Here is a 16,848-nt window from a genome sequence, read left to right as displayed (position 1 = left end):
GTGTTTATATTTCTGTTCAGTGTATATATCATGTAATAAAAGACCACCTCATTATAAGTCTGTTCTTCTTCGTACATTGGTCTCTAGTTAAATCATTCACGGGCCTTTTCGTTCTGTGACAAATGTAGGGCAGTAGGATTCACTTTCATTTATGCCCAGCACTTCGCAGTAAAATAGGAAAGTATTTTCAAACTCGGTGGTATAATGGTATTTTCGAGTTTCCGTATGTGAAATAATACACTTTTCCCCAGAGAGGAAGAGGCGAAGCGAGAGGTTTCACTCTCGCAAACGTTTGTCCAAAAATAAGCCCAATGCGTTTCTATGGGTTTATTTTGGACCTAAGCTTGTCTACTGCCTTCCCGCCGTTGGGACAACCAACTCCCATTATTAGGGCGGAGATATGAGCATCTCGTCATTATATACAGATATATTTTTACCCTTGTTTTCCAGGTCATGTCTAGATGGGATACAGCTTTTGTCAAATTGACGGACATTTTTGCATTTTAGCTAACCCCAACTATTTTCCAAACCTTAATCTAATGATCCTAATCTGCTACTTTAATCTTTATAACCTGCTGCGTAAATTCCCCTAAACTCTGCTACGAAAAGTCAATTTTGACAAAACCTGTATCCCTTCTAGGCATAACCGCTTTTCCCCGACCCTCACCGATAATTCTGAAAAGCATCCATGTAGCTAACGTTAACTAGCTACAGACAGGTAAATATATTTTCTGCATGTATATTTTTCTAAACATATGAGCTTTATCATATTGCCATTTGATAAGCTAACTATAAAAGCCAAATGTTTGCCAGCTAGAACTAATTATCTAGAATAGCTAACGTTAGCTACGAAAGCTAGTTAGTGCAATTCCACGTACACTAACATTTTCACGATTGAACTAATATCATCAAAATCAATCAATCAAAGTACGTGTTTGGACTCATTCAGTAGTTTTTAACTGAATGTAGAATCCTGTTGAAGAAAAATTGTAAAATACAATTTATATTGCTAAAACATACATTGAAAATTATACTGTTGCTGCTTCCTGTTGTCATGGCTTTTTGATATGGCCGAGTATAAAACTGTTTTTAAATTTGTGATATTCTGAAGACCAATACATAAAAGTTATTCGCGCACACGTTTTTCAGATTACTTGTATTTTGCTAAATTTTATAAACTGCACACGCACCAATATTTATCAAAATGGTCACTCAAAACTGGAATTGATTAGTTTGTTCTACTGTATAATCAATAGTGCGCCCAAATTAATCACATCGATATTGAAATTAGTGGAACAGGGACAATAACAGCAGCGACAAGTACCGTTTGCGCTCTTCTAACAGACAACCCTCAATGAACTTGGGTATACTATATACACTACATGTGGACCCCTTCAAACGAGTGGATTCGGCTATTTCAGCCACACCCGCTGCTGACAGTTGTATAAAATCTAGCACACCGCCATGCAATCTCCATAGACAAACATTGACAGTAGAATGCCCGTACTGAAGAGCTCCGTGACTTTCAACGTGGCACCATCATAGGATACCACCTTTTTAACAAGTCAGGTCGTCAAATTTCTGCCTGCTAGAGCTACCCCGGGCCACTGTAAGTGCTGTTATTGTGAAGTTTGGTGGAGATGGAATAATGGTCTGGGGGCTGTTTTTCATGGTTCGGGCTAAGCCCCTTAGTTCCAGTGAAGGGAAATCTTAACGCTACAGCATACAATGACATTCTAGACTGTTCTGTGCTTCCAACTTTGTGGCAACAGTTTGGGGGAGGCCCTTTCCTGTTTCAGTATGACAATTCCCCCATGCACAAAGCGAGGTCCATACTGAAATGGTTTGTCGAGATCGGTGTGGAAGAACTTGACTGGCCTGCACAGAGCCCTGACCACAACCCCATCGAACACCTTTGGGATGAATTAGAATGCCGACTGCGAGCCAGGCCTAAAGCCCAACATCAGTGCCCAACCTCACTAATGCTCTTGTGGCTGAATGGAAGCAAGTCCCTGCAACAATGTTCCAACATCTAGTGTAAAGCCTTCCCAGAAGAATGGAGGCTGTTATAGCAGCAAAAGGGGGACCAACTCCATATTAATGCGCATGATTTTGGAATGAGATGATCGACGAGCAGGTGTCCACATACTTTTGGCCTTGTATATCTTTCTATAGATTGCAGCCAGTCATAGCCATGAACCACATTTCCATCCACAGTTTTTATGTGAGTAAATTCATAGCATATAAAAAAATATACAGTGGGGAAAAAAGTATTTAGTCAGCCACCTATTGTGCAAGTTCTCCCACTTAAAAAGATGAGAGAGGCCTGTAATTTTCATCATAGGTACACGTCAACTATGACAGACAAAATTAGAAAGAAAAAAACCCAGAAAATCTCATTGTAGGATTTTTAATGAATTTATTTGCAAATTATGGTGGAAAATAAGTATTTGGTCAATAACAAAAGTTTCTCAATACTTTGTTATATACCCTTTGTTGGCAATGACACAGGTCAAACGTTTTCTGTAAGTCTTCACAAGGTTTTCACACACTGTTGCTGGTATTTTGGCCCATTCCTCCATGCAGATCTCCTCTAGAGCAGTGATGTTTTGGGGCTGTCGCTGGGCAACACGGACTTTCAACTCCCTCCAAAGATTTTCTATGGGATTGAGATTTTGAGACTGGCTAGGCCACTCCAGGACCTTGAAATGCTTATTACGAAGCCACTCCTTCGTTGCCCGGGCGGTGTGTTTGGGATCATTGTCATGCTGAAAGACCCAGCCACGTTTCATCTTCAATGCCCTTGCTGATGGAAGGAGGTTTTCACTCAAAATCTCACGATACATGGCCCCATTCATTCTTTCCTTTACACGGATCAGTCGTCCTGGTCCCTTTGCAGAAAAACAGCCCCAAAGCATGATGTTTCCACCCCCATGCTTCACAGTAGGTATGGTGTTCTTTGGATGCAACTCAGCATTCTTTGTCCTCCAAACACGACGAGTTGAGTTTTTACCAAAAAGTTCTATTTTGGTTTCATCTGACCATATGACATTCTCCCAATCCTCTTCTGGATCATCCAAATGCACTCTAGCAAACTTCAGACGGGCCTGGACATGTACTGGCTGAAGCAGGGGGACACGTCTGGCACTGCAGGATTTGAGTCCCTGGCGGCGTAGTGTGTTACTGATGGTAGGCTTTGTTACTTTGGTCCCAGCTCTCTGCAGGTCATTCACTAGGTCCCCCCCGTGTGGTTCTGGGATTTTTGCTCACCGTTCTTGTGATCATTTTGACCCCACGGGGTGAGATATTGCGTGGAGCCCCAGATCGAGGGAGATTATCAGTGGTCTTGTATGTCTTCCATTTCCTAATAATTGCTCCCACAGTTGATTTCTTCAAACCAAGCTGCTTACCTATTGCAGATTCAGTCTTCCCAGCCTGGTGCAGGTCTACAATTTTGTTCTGGTGTCCTTTGACAGCTCTTTGGTCTTGGCCCTAGTGGAGTTTGGAGTGTGACTGTTTGAGGTTGTGGACAGGTGTCTTTTATACTGATAACAAGTTCAAACAGGTGCCATTAATACAGGTAACGAGTGGAGGACAGAGGAGCCTCTTAAAGAATAAGTTACATGTCTGTGAGAGCCAGAAATCTTGCTTGTTTGTAGGTGACCAAATACTTATTTTCCACCATAATTTGCAAATAAATTCATAAAAAATCCTACAATGTGATTTTCTGGATTTCTTTTTCTCAATTTGTCTGTCATAGTTGACGTGTACCTATGATGAAAATTACAGGCCTCTCTCATCTTTTTAAGTGGGAGAACTTGTACAATTGGTGGCTGACCAAACACTTTTTTCCCCCACTGTATATTCACAACAGCTGTGACGGGAACGGGTAGTTTCGGCACAATTTTATACATTTTACCAACGTATGTGTTGGTAAAATTAATTACACGAGGAATGGTGGTGGAAACGCCTTTATGCACAAATATTGAGATAACCATCAAATCGAAGTAAACTTGGAGTCACGCGATATGGTGTCTGGTCCTCCTACTATGACTAGTGAAACCATACAGTTTATTATGTTACAGATTAAATAAGTTATGAACTTCACAGGGTGGTGAAAGTGCATGATGATCTTGATGCTCCTTTCCAATAAATATAGAGGTTCTTATTCTGGTGACATGATGATTGATGCTTGACTGCCGTTTGACAATTACAAATGTTCTCGCGCTTAGAAAACAGGTTTTGATTTTTTTTCAAATGTATAAAAAAACAAAAACAGATACCTTATTTACATAACTATTCAGACTCTTTGCTATGCGACTCAAAATTGACTCAAATCCTGTTTCCATTGGTCATCCTTGACATGTTTCTACAACTTGATTGGAGTCCACCTGTGGTAAATTCAATTGATTGGACATGATTTGGAAAGACACACTCCTGTCCTATATAAGGTCCCACAGTTGCCGGTGCATGTCAGAGCAATAACCAAGCCTTGAGGTTGAAGGAATTGTCCGAAGAGCTCTGAGACAGCATTGTGTCGAGGCACAGATCTGGGGAAGGTTACCAAAAAACTTCTGCAGCATTGAAGGTCCCCAAGAACACAGTGGCCTCCATCATTCTTAAATAGAATACATTTGGAACCACCAAGACTCTTCCTAGAGCTGGCCGCCCGGCCAAACTGAGCAATCGGGGGAGAAGGGCCTTGGTCAGGTATTTTCCTTCCTCATGATGCCATCTATTTTGTGAAGTGCACCAGTCCCACCTGCAGCAAAGCACCCCCACAGCATGATGCTGCCACCCCCGTGCTTCACGGTTGGGATGGTGTTCTTCGGCTTGCAAGGCTACCCCTTTTTCCTCCAAACATAACGATGGTCATTATGGCCAAACAGTTCTATTTTTGTTTCATCAGACCAGAGGACATTTCTCCAAAAAGTACGATCTTTGTCCCCATGTGCAGTTGCAAACCGTAGTCTGGCTTTTTTAATGGCGGTTTTGGAGCAGTGGCTTCTTCCTTGCTGAGCGGCCTTTCAGGTTATGTCGATTATAGGACTTGTTTTACTGTGGATATAGATACTTTTTTACCTGTTTCCTCCAGCATCTTCACAAGGTCCTTTGCTGCTGTTCTGGGATTGATTTGCACTTTTCGCACCAAAGTACGTTCATCTCTAGGAGACAGAGTGCGTCTCCTTCCTGAGCGGTATGACAGCTGCGTGGTCCCATGGTGTTTATACTTGTGTACTATTGTTTGTACAGATGAACGTGGTACCTTCAGGCGTTTGGAAATTGCTCCCAAGGATGAACCAGACTTGTGGAGGTCTACAATTGTTTTTCTGAGGTTTTGGCTTATTTCTTTTGATTTTCCCATGATGTCAAGCAAAGAGGCACTGGGTTTGAAGGTAGGCCTTGAAATACGTCCAAAGGTACACCTCCAATTGACTCAAGTGATGTCAATTAGCCTGTCAGAAGCTTCAAAAGCCATGACATAATTTTCTGGAATTGTCCAAGCTGTTTAAAGGCACAGTCAACTTAGTGTATGTAACTTCTGACCCACTGGAATTTTGATACAGTGAATTATAAGTGAAATAATCTGTCTGTAAACAATTGTTGGAAACATTACATGTCATGCACAAAGTAAATATCCTAACCGACTTGCCAAAACTATAGTTTGCTAACAATACATTTGTGGAGTGGTTGAAAAACTAGTTTGAATGACTCCAACAAGTGTATGTAAACTTCTGACTTTAACTGTATATATACACACACACACACACACTCCGGACATAATATTTATTCATTCCATTATTTTACTTTTATATTAGTGTGTATTGTTAAATATTACTTCACTGTTGGAGCTAGGAACACAACCATTTTGCTACACCCGCAATAACATCTCCTAAACATGGGTTTGCGAACAATAAAATATGATTAGATTTTTTAAAACCATGTACTCTAGACTAAAGCTTCCATAGTGACTGTGCAGCAGCCTGAACCTTTGACATCCCTACTAATAGTACCAAAGATGGTGCTAGTACAGTATAACAAAGATACTAGATACATGTTTGAAAACTCTGTCGGCATAAAGACCCATGAGCATATTCATAAGAGCATATCAAGATGACATTATCTTGATGAAAACATAAATTACCTCTGTGTACCTATTCTGGTATGTGCATTTAGCAACGCGGGTGTATTTACATACACTTAGCATTGCTTTCAATTGTATTGGGTTGCACAAAAACAGTCTGTGGGAAGCAAGAAGTTAAATACAATTCCATTTAAACTTACTGTGCTGGTGGGCAGGATGTTTGGTCATTATGACCAGTGATTTCAGACAAAATATCTAAAGGATTGTATTATTAAACATAATTTTCAGTCAAAATAAAAGTAAATCATTTTTGGTCCACATATGGTGCACGTGGATTACTTTTATTTTGACATGAGATAAGCCGAGAGGAAGTGGGTCTACAACAGACCCACGTTTGGAAAGTCTAATTATACAATCCTTTAGATATTTTGTCTCAATTCCCCCCTTGTCATAATGACCAACAGTCCTGTCCACCGACACAGTAAGTTTAAATGTAATTGTATTTAACTCCTGACTTTCCACAGATTGTTTTTGTGCAACCCAATACAATGAAAGCAACGCTAGTGTACAGTATGTAAATACACCTGCGTTGCTAAAAGCACCTACTATTCAGGCTACATCATCATGAATAGAAAGACATTCAAATCCATAATTTGCATTTCTGTGTAGGACAGATCAGGGACCCATGATATCATTATTTTACTGGGTGTTAATCCACTTCACTTAGGGTGTTTTCACACTTGGTCCCTTTTAGACAATTTTTGTTAACTCAGTGCGGTTAGCTTAATTTTTTGTGCAGTGTGAACACTCCAAAGGAACACATACACCTCAAAAGAGCCCCCGAAGCGAACTGAACTGAGACGATCTCGAGAGGTGGTCTGAGTTCGGTTCACTTGAATTCTGCGGTTCGGTTTCCTTTTTTAGGACAATGTGAACGCAAAGCTCCCCAGGTTCCCTTGTCATTATTCCCGCACCACACACTAGACTACTGTAACACCGTTTCCCCTACCATAAACCTTCACATTGATGCCACAAAAGAGAGAAAATGATGATGTGCAGGTTTGCGGATAAATATGTGTGCTGTTTTTGGATATTGATTAGCGATTGTCAAGGACGCACAGAAAATCCAAAATGTCTGGAGTTTTTCGTTCAGATTATTTGTTTGCAATATGTGATCGATAGGTTAATAGAGCTTCATAAGCTGTTTATTAATTGTGGGGTTTGAATAGAGTGAGAAGACAATATATTTGGTGAGAATCACAACATAGGGTACAAAGTCTATTCTAGCTCTTAAAGGGGCAGTAGCCTACCTTGGTTGTAGAATTTTCAATTACAGCATAATTTTTTATTGCAATTTATTCTGTTTCCAATCAAATTTACATGTTAATAGTATCTTCTGATTACAATTATTATGTCTCATATTTTAACTAAATGCAATCTATTAGTCCCCTGTAGCTCAGTTGGAGGGTCATGGCGCTTGCAACGCCAGGGTTGTGGGTTCGTTTCCCACGGGGGGCCAGTATGAAAATGTATGCACTCACTAACTGTAAGTCACTCTGGATAAGAGTGTCTGCTAAATGACTAAAATGTAAACGTTAATTAGCTTCCAAAATGTAAGTAGGTATATCTAGCTGTCCGATAACACATTCTGATGGAATGGCTTGTCCTACACTTTGTAAAAACCCAGAGTGTATTGAGTGAATGTTAGAAAAAAATCTTGGTTCCTTTCTAAACATAGCAATGTGAATGCAAAGAGGACTTGAACCACAAAATAGGTGAAGTGAAATTGCAAAAGAGTTGAGTCCTCATTCAAAGTCAAGGGCAGTGTGAATACAATGAATCCAGTTATTTTGCTCTTTTATTTTTACCCCAGAGTTCACTTTAAAGAGGACTGTATGTGAAAACACCCTTAATGTAGTTTGATAACCAATGTTGGTTATTTTTTTGCTGCAGACTTTTTTGAATTGTAAATCGGAGCAGATATTTATGTTTTTGGAAAACTTGGTCACATAAGAAAAACAGAGATTCATACTGTCATTATGTTACAAATTCTGCATCTGCACAGTTCTTTAACAAACCATACAACTCGATGAACAATAATTACTTTTAACAAGGTCCATTGAAGATTTTACAAAAACACATTTACTTAAACTTTGCAATTAATATGTTTTGTTTGACATACATTACCAGTCAAAAGTTTGGACACACCTACTCATTGAAGGGTTTTTCTTTATTTTTACTATTTTCTACATTGTAGAATAATAGTGAAGACATCAAAACTATGAAATAACACATCATGTAGTAACCAAATAAGTGTTGAACAAATCAAAATATATTTTAGATTCTTCAAATAGCCACCCTTTGCCTTGATGAAAGCTTTGCACACTCTTGGCATTCTCTCAACCAGCTTCACCTGGAATGCTTTTCCAACAGTCTTGAAGGAGTTCCCACATATGCTGAGCACTTGTTGGCTGCTTTTCCTTCACTCTGCGGTCCGACTCATCCTAAACCATCTCAACTGGGTTGAGGTCGGGGGATTGTGGAGGCCAGGTCATCTGATCCAGCACTCCATCACTCTCCTTCTTGGTCAAATAGCCCTTACACAGCCTGGAGGTGTGTTGGGTCATTGTCCTGTTGAAAAACAAATGATAGTCCCACTAAGCCCAAACCAGATGGGATGGCGAATCGCTGCAGAATGCTGTGGTAGCCATGCTAGTTAAGTGTGCCTTGAATTCTAAATAAATCACAGACAGTGTCATCAGCAAAGCACACCCACACCATAACACCTCCTCCTCCATGCTTTACGATGGGAACTACACTTGCGGAGATCATCCGTTCACCAACACCGCGTCTCACAAAGACACAACGGTTGGAACCAAAAATCTCCAATTTGGACTCCAGACCAAAGGACACATTTCCACCAGTCTAATGTCCATTGCTCGTGTTTCTTGGCCCAAGCAAGTCTCTTCTTCTTATTGGTGTCCTTTAGTAGTGGTTTCTTTGCAGCTATTCGACCATGAAGGCCTGATTCACACAGTCTCCTCTGAACAGTTTATGTTGAGATGTGTCTGTTACTTGAACTCTGTGAAGCATTTATTTGGGCTGCAATTTCTGAGGCTGGTAACTCTAATGAACTTATCCTCTGCAGCAGAGGTAACTCTGGGTCTTCCATTCCTGTGGCGGTCCTTATGAGAGCCATTTTCATCATAGCGGTTGATGGTTTTTGCGACTGCACTTGAATAAACTTTCAAAGTTCTTGACATTTTCTGTATTGACTGACCTTCGTGTCTTAAAGTAATGATGGACTGTTGTTTCTCTTTGCTTATGTGAGCTGTTCTTGCCATAATATGGACTTTGATCTTTTACCAAATAGGGCTATCTTCTGTATAACCCCCCTACCTTGTCACAACACAACTGATTGGCTCAAATGCATTAAGAAGGAAAGAAATTCCACAAATTACCTTTTTAAGAAGGCATACCTGTTAATTGAAATGCATTCCAGGTGACTACCTAATGAAGCTGGTTGAGCGAATGCCAAGAGTGTGTAAAGATGTCATCAAGGCAAAGGGTGGCTATTTGAAGAATCTCAAAAATAAAATATATTCTGATTTGTTTAACACTTTTTTGGTTACTACATGATTCCATGTGTTATTTCATAGTGTTGATGTCTTCACTATTATTCTACAATGTAAAAATAAAGAAAAACCCTTGAATGAGTAGGTGTGTCCAAATTTTGACTGGTAGTGTACATTTCAAAGTGAAAAATCTGAGTCAGCAAAATTCCATTACCATGGAATTGCCCTTTAGCTAACATCAACATTGGTGCCATTGTTGTCTTTTGTTTTGGCTTTGTTGTTGAGCCTTTTGATCTAACTCAACAATTGGGTGGTTTGTTTTGTTATTGACAGGTCACGAGTATGATCATCATCTGCTGAAAATTGGATCCAATGGATCAATATGGGAGATGTGAAAGAATTGGTCAGTCAGAAGAGCTTTTTGAAAGTTGAGCCAAATGTTATGCATTCTTCAAAATGAGCAACAATTTAATTACACAATATCTAAAACAATCAGCTACAAGTGTTATTGATCAAATGGTTTATTCTAACACCAACCATGGTCTGTTCTAGGATCACTCATTGCATTGGAGTGAGGTTAAAGAGGAGGCTGAAGAATGTCAGATTTCAGCTATGCCATTAGGAGTTGAAACGTCCCAGGTTTTAAAAAAAGAAGACACTGATGGACAAGATCCCTCCTTTGACACAGTTTCAGACATCCATGGAGTCACAGAGCAAGAGCGTGGACATAAAGGCAAGGTAAGTAGCTCCTCAACACTGTGCAAGCCCAGTTACAAAGCCCAGAGTTATACCTTATAAAAGTCCCGCCTGCTTCCTGGTGCAAGTCCCATACTGTTTTTGAATGGGCGTCAAGCTTTTATCACCAAATTCATGAATAGGGCGTCATTTAAGTTATATGTAAAATTATATTCATATTCGTAAATTAATTTACCTTTACCCAATGCCTTTTATGAAGGTTTTCGATTAAGGAAAAAAGAACGCAATCGAAAACCTTCATGAAAGGCATCAGGTAGAAGTAAAATAATCCAGGAGTACGAATATAATTTTACATACATGTATGTCTTTAATGACCGCGTTTTCATGAATTTTATGATATAAGCTTGATACTGAATGATATTAAATGAATGATGTTTTCTCTGTGTAAGGTGCTGCCTTCACCAGTCCCAGTCAAAGAGGAGGAAACATGCTCCCTTCTGCCAGTAAATGAAGAGGAAGTTGCCTTAATTACAGTGAAGGAAGAAGAGAATGAAGACTGGTTGAAGTCAGAAGATGAGGATGTTGTGAAGGTGTCAGTGCCTTGGGAACCATTGGAAACATCGCCATCATCATCATCATCATGCTCAGATACAGATGATACAGAGGACAGTGAGATGGAAAGTGATAATGTGCGGGTGAGTTTAAGCATTTAATAACAGTGAAATAGCCACTTTGAGATGTTTTGTATGGTCAAACTAAAAGTTTCTTCGTTCCTCTAATTGTTTTGACCATTCTTCACCTTACCTATTATAAGCTGTATGCACCAAACCACAAAACTAACCACGAGACTATGTGACTGCATTTGGAGTGCGCTACTGACATACAAGAAGTAGGCTGTAGGTGTGGCGAAAATGTCTAAACTTAAACCAGATCTGAACTCGAGAACCAATTTCTCTCGTTGAAAACAGCATATGTGACATCGAGATTAGTCAGAAACATTTATTCCATTGCCAAAATTGACTAAAAAGTGCCAGTAGGTACGTTTTGGTCATGAAGTCAGTATCTTCCAAAACTGAGTTTTGTGAGATTTGAGTACAAGAGTTCGTCATTACTTACTTGAGGGTTGGGTTTTGATATCGACAATGCCCACTAACACGGGATAAAGAGCTGCGGTGATTGCGCTCTATCCAATCGTACAGCAGAACACACAGACTCTAGCTATTTTTCCATTAACTTGTCCTGTCGACATTTAGAAAGTTTGCATAGAAAATAGATGCAACATTTGCCTGCTACTGTGCGTTTCCATTTAACTGTCATGTGTCGATTAAAAACAGCTGGACATAATGAAATCACATCTAAAAAATAAATAACGTTTTGCAAAAGCCTGGTGTCGAATACAAATAATGTTTCCATTATCCATTTAGGAAAATTGTGCATTAATACATTGGCAACAGCCTGTATACCCTCCCACCTATCTGTTTCATGTCTCAGGTAGCCCGCAAAAGCCAGCATGGACAGAATGCAAGAATTTACTCATATTTGCCATATTCTAGTAATGTGCCAATGCATCGCCACGGTCCGTGCCATGGTGAGGCTTGCACTCCTGTAGATCTGAAATAATTGGATGGTGAAACATGCATCAAGCAAACCAGAAAACTAAGTCGAAGCAATTTAGGCATTCTTGAAAGTCAAGACAATTATTTGTATAGTTGAAAAATACATTTAGAAAGCAGTAGGCATTTAGATTTAAATGTGGAGTGGAGCTTTATAGTTACGTCACGTGATGACTTCACGTGTACCTTCAAAATTATTCGGCAATCATCATGTATTCGAATAACACTGTTTCCATCCTCATTTGTCGCGATAAAGAAAGTTTGACAAAAGAAAAATTCACCCCTGTCGAACGGATAAATGTTCTCGACCTTTAGAACTTTTATCCTATAGCTGTTGCTTTCATTACAGATGTCGCAAATATTTTTTTTGCGACATTGCTTTTGTCAAATAAACTGGTTCAATAGAAACCTGCCTAGTGAGACAGACCTGTCCAGCAGCGCAGCAGATCGGTTCGGACTTTTTTTCATAAGGCAACACGTAGCGCATTTTTTTACGTGAGAAATACTGCACCAAACACCTTAGCTAGATGTAAAATTGGGCCACTAAAACCTCCTCTGTAAAAATGTATTCCAGATTTCTTGAGTTATCTTAGATCCATTCTGACTATTTTGAGGAAGTGGTACTGGCTTTGTTCCTATGGTATATCATGCGGGACAAACATCAGTAATTGTGCCACATTGAACCTCCAAGACTGAAATCTAGTTTTTCTTAATGAGCAACAGAAAAACGTGGAATCAGTGCGTTCAGTCGCACGTTAAGCCTATAGCTTCATAATAAAGTTAAGATTTCACAAACACAAAGCATAGCTTTCTTGAGCAGCTACTAGCTTGAGTGCTGGGCCTAGTTAGTAATTGTTGAATGTAAGACTTTCTGACTCAACTGAATTCACCCTAATCTCTGCTTCAAAGGACTGTGAAAACCATGAGCATGACGTTTCAGTAGGATTGAAGATTGAAGATTGCAGCAGGACATCATTGGATCCAGGGACGACACCAGGTACAGATGAGAAAGCAAATAATGTTGATATCAGTGAGTAACATAGGTGGGGTGGATTGCAGTTATTGTGTAGAGATATGATCGTATTACATTAGCTCATTAGCTACAGCTCTTTAATGAAATAGAACTGCAATTCATTTGATGTTTTTCTCTCTTTCCTTTAGGTGACTCTAAAGGGGTGTCCTCCTTCTATCCATGCCCCCAATGTGCGCTCGGCTTCACCATAGAACGCTTTTTCCACGGGCACCTCAAGAGGGACCACCCCAAAGACTACATTGCAATGTTGAAGTCTGGGGAAATCATAGCAAAAAAAGAAAACAGTGTACAGCTGACCCCAGCCACCTGCCCACAATGTGGCAAAAGCTTCTACAATAAATATGTTATGCAAACGCATCAGAGGACTCACACAGGGGAGAAACCCTATCACTGTGTAGACTGTGGGAAGAGCTACGTCTGCGCTGAATCACTTAAAACACACAGAAGGACTCACACTGGGGAGAGACCATATAAATGCTTTGAGTGTGGGAAAGGATTTGGAGAACGATCCCAACGGATTAGACATGAAATGATCCACACAGGAAGACCATATAAATGCTCTCAGTGTGACAAATGTTTTTGCTTTTCCAGAGACTTTAAGAGACATCAGTTGACACATAAGAAGACCCACACTGGACATAGACCCTATAATGTCCACAGGTGCAAGAAGTCCTCTGGCCAGCTGGAAGCTCTCAAAGCACACCAGAAAACACACAAAGGAGAAAAGCCTTATCAGTGCTCTGTGTGACAAATGTTTAGGCTTTTCCAGAGACCATACCGTACATCAGTTGACACATACAGGGGAGAAATCGTTCAGTTGCCTCCAATGTGAGAAATATTTGGTAAGAGGAAATGGGAATTGACGTACCATCAAAGGACACGCAGCAGAGTGAGCTGTAATGTGGATTTTCAAGGTGAATAAAAGAAGAGCAGTCGCAGATAAAGTCAATCTAAATAAATCTGGTTTAATACAAATTGCAACAGGAAGAAGTTGCCCGTTAAGACAGAGAAAATGTCTAACGGGCCTTCTCTGAGGAGGCACTTATATATTAATCACATTAACCTAATGTCCTGTAAATACCAGAGAGGCTTGAAGGAAGTCACAATATCAGCTGCTACAGAATCACATAGTGTCACAGATACATTATCAGTGTGCCCTCGACTCAGTCTGGCGTCAAACTTGAACCATAACGTTCAACACTGGCAGACATTTGATATTGGCAGTTAAACAGGTCAAAGGTATGAACATCAGTACTTAGTTCCAACAGATAATTGTAGACTAATAAGGGAAACGTCTTCCCACACATACAATCATGCTTATTACATACCAATCCATATAAACAGTAAATAAACTACTGGAAAATAATTGATCAATTAATTTCCCCTTTACAGTCCCCCCTTTGGTCAAGCAGACATAACCGTACATGTTGCGCCCTATGACCACAGATGCCTTCATGCATATAGATTACTACAAATTTCACAGTGTGTAGACCCCCACAATCAACCTGCCATTTAAACAAAAACATTGTTGCCAATCCCAAATCAATTACAGGCAGGCTTCTACCAATAGTTTACCGTTCAGACTCACAACAGCACAAATAAAATGTATGACTATTAGAGATGACCTTGATGATGTCCCGATATCAATGTCCAGGAGATTGTATTTCCCCAACCAGATAAGCTTTCACCACAATCACCTGTTGTACATTCTGCCTCGTCAGATTCTCCCACACACCAGCAGCATGATTGAAGTTTAGATAAGATCTCCCCATGCCTGCTCCAAAATGCTTAGTCTCAGGACACATGCAGCACCCCTGCGAGACAGGCAGTCGATGGCTCAGAATACCCAGGTTACTTCGCTCAGGCTAGTAGTTGAGGGACAGGGCAGTTGTGGATGCCATTCTTGAGCTGGTTATGGGGTGGGGTCTCGCACTGATCTGGTCAAATTCATCTGATGCATATAGGTACCATCTGGGGACTGTATGGCCGTCACCTCGAGAAAATGATCAGAGGAATTAGACCATTACAAATACATATTACCATTCTGGATACAACAATCTTTAACAAGAAACACATGATAAGTCATCAAGATGTGTCTCCCGTTCTTGATTAAACAGGCATAGCTTTACATTAGTTAGTTACTGTCAGATCCCCCACACTACCCCCAGAATCCGGCATTAAATGTATACCACTTATCATCTGACCACACCGCCCCAATGGTTATCAGTTGACTCTGTAGTGACCCCCTCCAAATATCCGGGACCCTCCTAGTGATTAGGTCCAATATTACTGATGCCAATTCGTTTATAACGAACTGTCCTGTACGGTAACACCTCTCCTCATGCCTCATCTATAAAGCACTTCTAACACTGTGACTCAAGTTGTGTGACTGACTAGGTATCCGCTTTCAATTTCATTCAGCATAACCTATGGGTTATTTCTCCACAGGCCCTACTGAATTCCCAAGGACATCACCATAACTCTGTTTACATTATGCTCTGAGGGGTGGAGGTGTACCAACCCTAATCAAATCATGTCTGCTGTATCTTATCTCTATGTTTGATATGATTGATTTCCTTTTTTTCCCTGGTTTCGTACCAGGTTAAACCCCCTTTTCATTAGATATGTAGATATGGTCTTGTGTGGCTCAGTTTGTAGAGCATGGCGCTTGCAAAGCCAGGGTTGTGGGTTCGATTCACACAGGGGACCGGTACGAAAAAAAATATGAAAATGTATGCACTCACTACTGTAAGCCACTCTGGATAAGCACATCTGCTAGATGACTAAAATGTGAATGTAAATGGATCTCCTTCAGGATAAACACCATATATTACATTTTAAGTACACAGCACTGAGCTGTCATCTGTATATTTTTATTTTACTTTTATTTTACCAGGCAGGTCAATTAAGAACAAATTCTTATTTATAATGACAGCCTTTTTACCAAACAAAAAGTCATATTAGTTATAATTTCTATATAATTTGTCCACCTAAAAGTAAAACATTCCGTACCCCAGGATTATCCAATAAGTGTCTCAAATTACACATACTCCTATTTTTATATACTCTATAACCCGGAGCCCCAAGTGTGGCTCCCAACAGGTAACAAAAAAAAAAAAACTTTTGTTCACAGGGAGGACACAGCCGACTTAACTTTATCATTATTGGAAGGCATAGTTTGTATTTTAGTCTTACTCTAAAGTTTTACTGTAGATATTTATTACCAATCTCTGTTGGATATTCTTTATTTACTATATTATAAATGTCTGTTATTTTGAGATGAATATGTAATGGGCCCAAATTATAAAATACATCAGCCATGTACCAATGTTCACCAAATAAAAAACTTAGTAACTGTCACTTGAACTAGTCCTTACAGCTTTTCAAAATTAATCACTGTCATCCAATTTGTCAGCCAACTCAAGTGCTTCACATAAACATTTTTATTGCCCTGTCAGAGAAATTTCACATATAAACACGGCTGCCTTCTCAGCCTAATCTTATATTTCGACCAAAAGCTCCAGCCATTCGCCCAGCTGGCCCTTCACATACCACCATCCTTTCTCCATTTTGGCACGTGTTTTAGTAGCTTTGTTCGACAATTCCAAAAGAAGCAGACATCTAATAGGGGAGAGTGAAAGGCAATTCACAAATATAGAACCATAGTTCCAAAAATAGACCAGTGGCGACCCGTCATTCAGTGCAGGCACACCTGTTAATTGAAATTCCAGGTGACTACCTCAAATTCCAGGTGACTACCTCATGAAGCTGGTTGAGAGAATGCCAAGAGTGTGCAAAGCTGTCATCAAGGCAAAGGGTGGCAATTTGAAGAATCTCAAATATAAA

The 16,848-nt window shown here is 39.9% G+C and overlaps 1 protein-coding gene across 1 annotated transcript; it reads left to right on the top strand.

Annotated features, from left to right (window-relative positions):
- Positions 1–484: 484 nt before the first annotated feature.
- Positions 485–16,362, top strand: LOC121540214 (zinc finger and SCAN domain-containing protein 2-like). The gene is made up of 6 exons (XM_045207673.1): positions 485–718; positions 9,994–10,063; positions 10,213–10,398; positions 10,806–11,051; positions 12,879–12,966; positions 13,131–16,362. Exons 2-6 carry the CDS (start codon positions 10,043–10,045, stop codon positions 13,748–13,750), a joined length of 1,161 nt encoding a protein of 386 aa, XP_045063608.1. The 5' UTR covers positions 485–718; positions 9,994–10,042; the 3' UTR covers positions 13,751–16,362.
- Positions 16,363–16,848: the final 486 nt, after the last annotated feature.

Source organism: Coregonus clupeaformis, chromosome 26 (assembly GCF_020615455.1).
Source record: "Coregonus clupeaformis isolate EN_2021a chromosome 26, ASM2061545v1, whole genome shotgun sequence".
Taxonomy (NCBI): Eukaryota; Metazoa; Chordata; class Actinopteri; order Salmoniformes; family Salmonidae; genus Coregonus; species Coregonus clupeaformis.
This window is presented reverse-complemented; position numbering and strand designations above follow the sequence as displayed.

Bases quoted from the DNA above. Each gene is read 5' to 3' on its own strand.
- LOC121540214 (XM_045207673.1), top strand. From the start codon at position 10,043: ATGGGAGATGTGAAAGAATTG. The intron at 10,399-10,805 runs GTAAGTAGCTCC...TCTCTGTGTAAG, and splicing joins AGCGTGGACATAAAGGCAAG to GTGCTGCCTTCACCAGTCCC. The intron at 11,052-12,878 runs GTGAGTTTAAGC...TCTGCTTCAAAG, and splicing joins TGGAAAGTGATAATGTGCGG to GACTGTGAAAACCATGAGCA.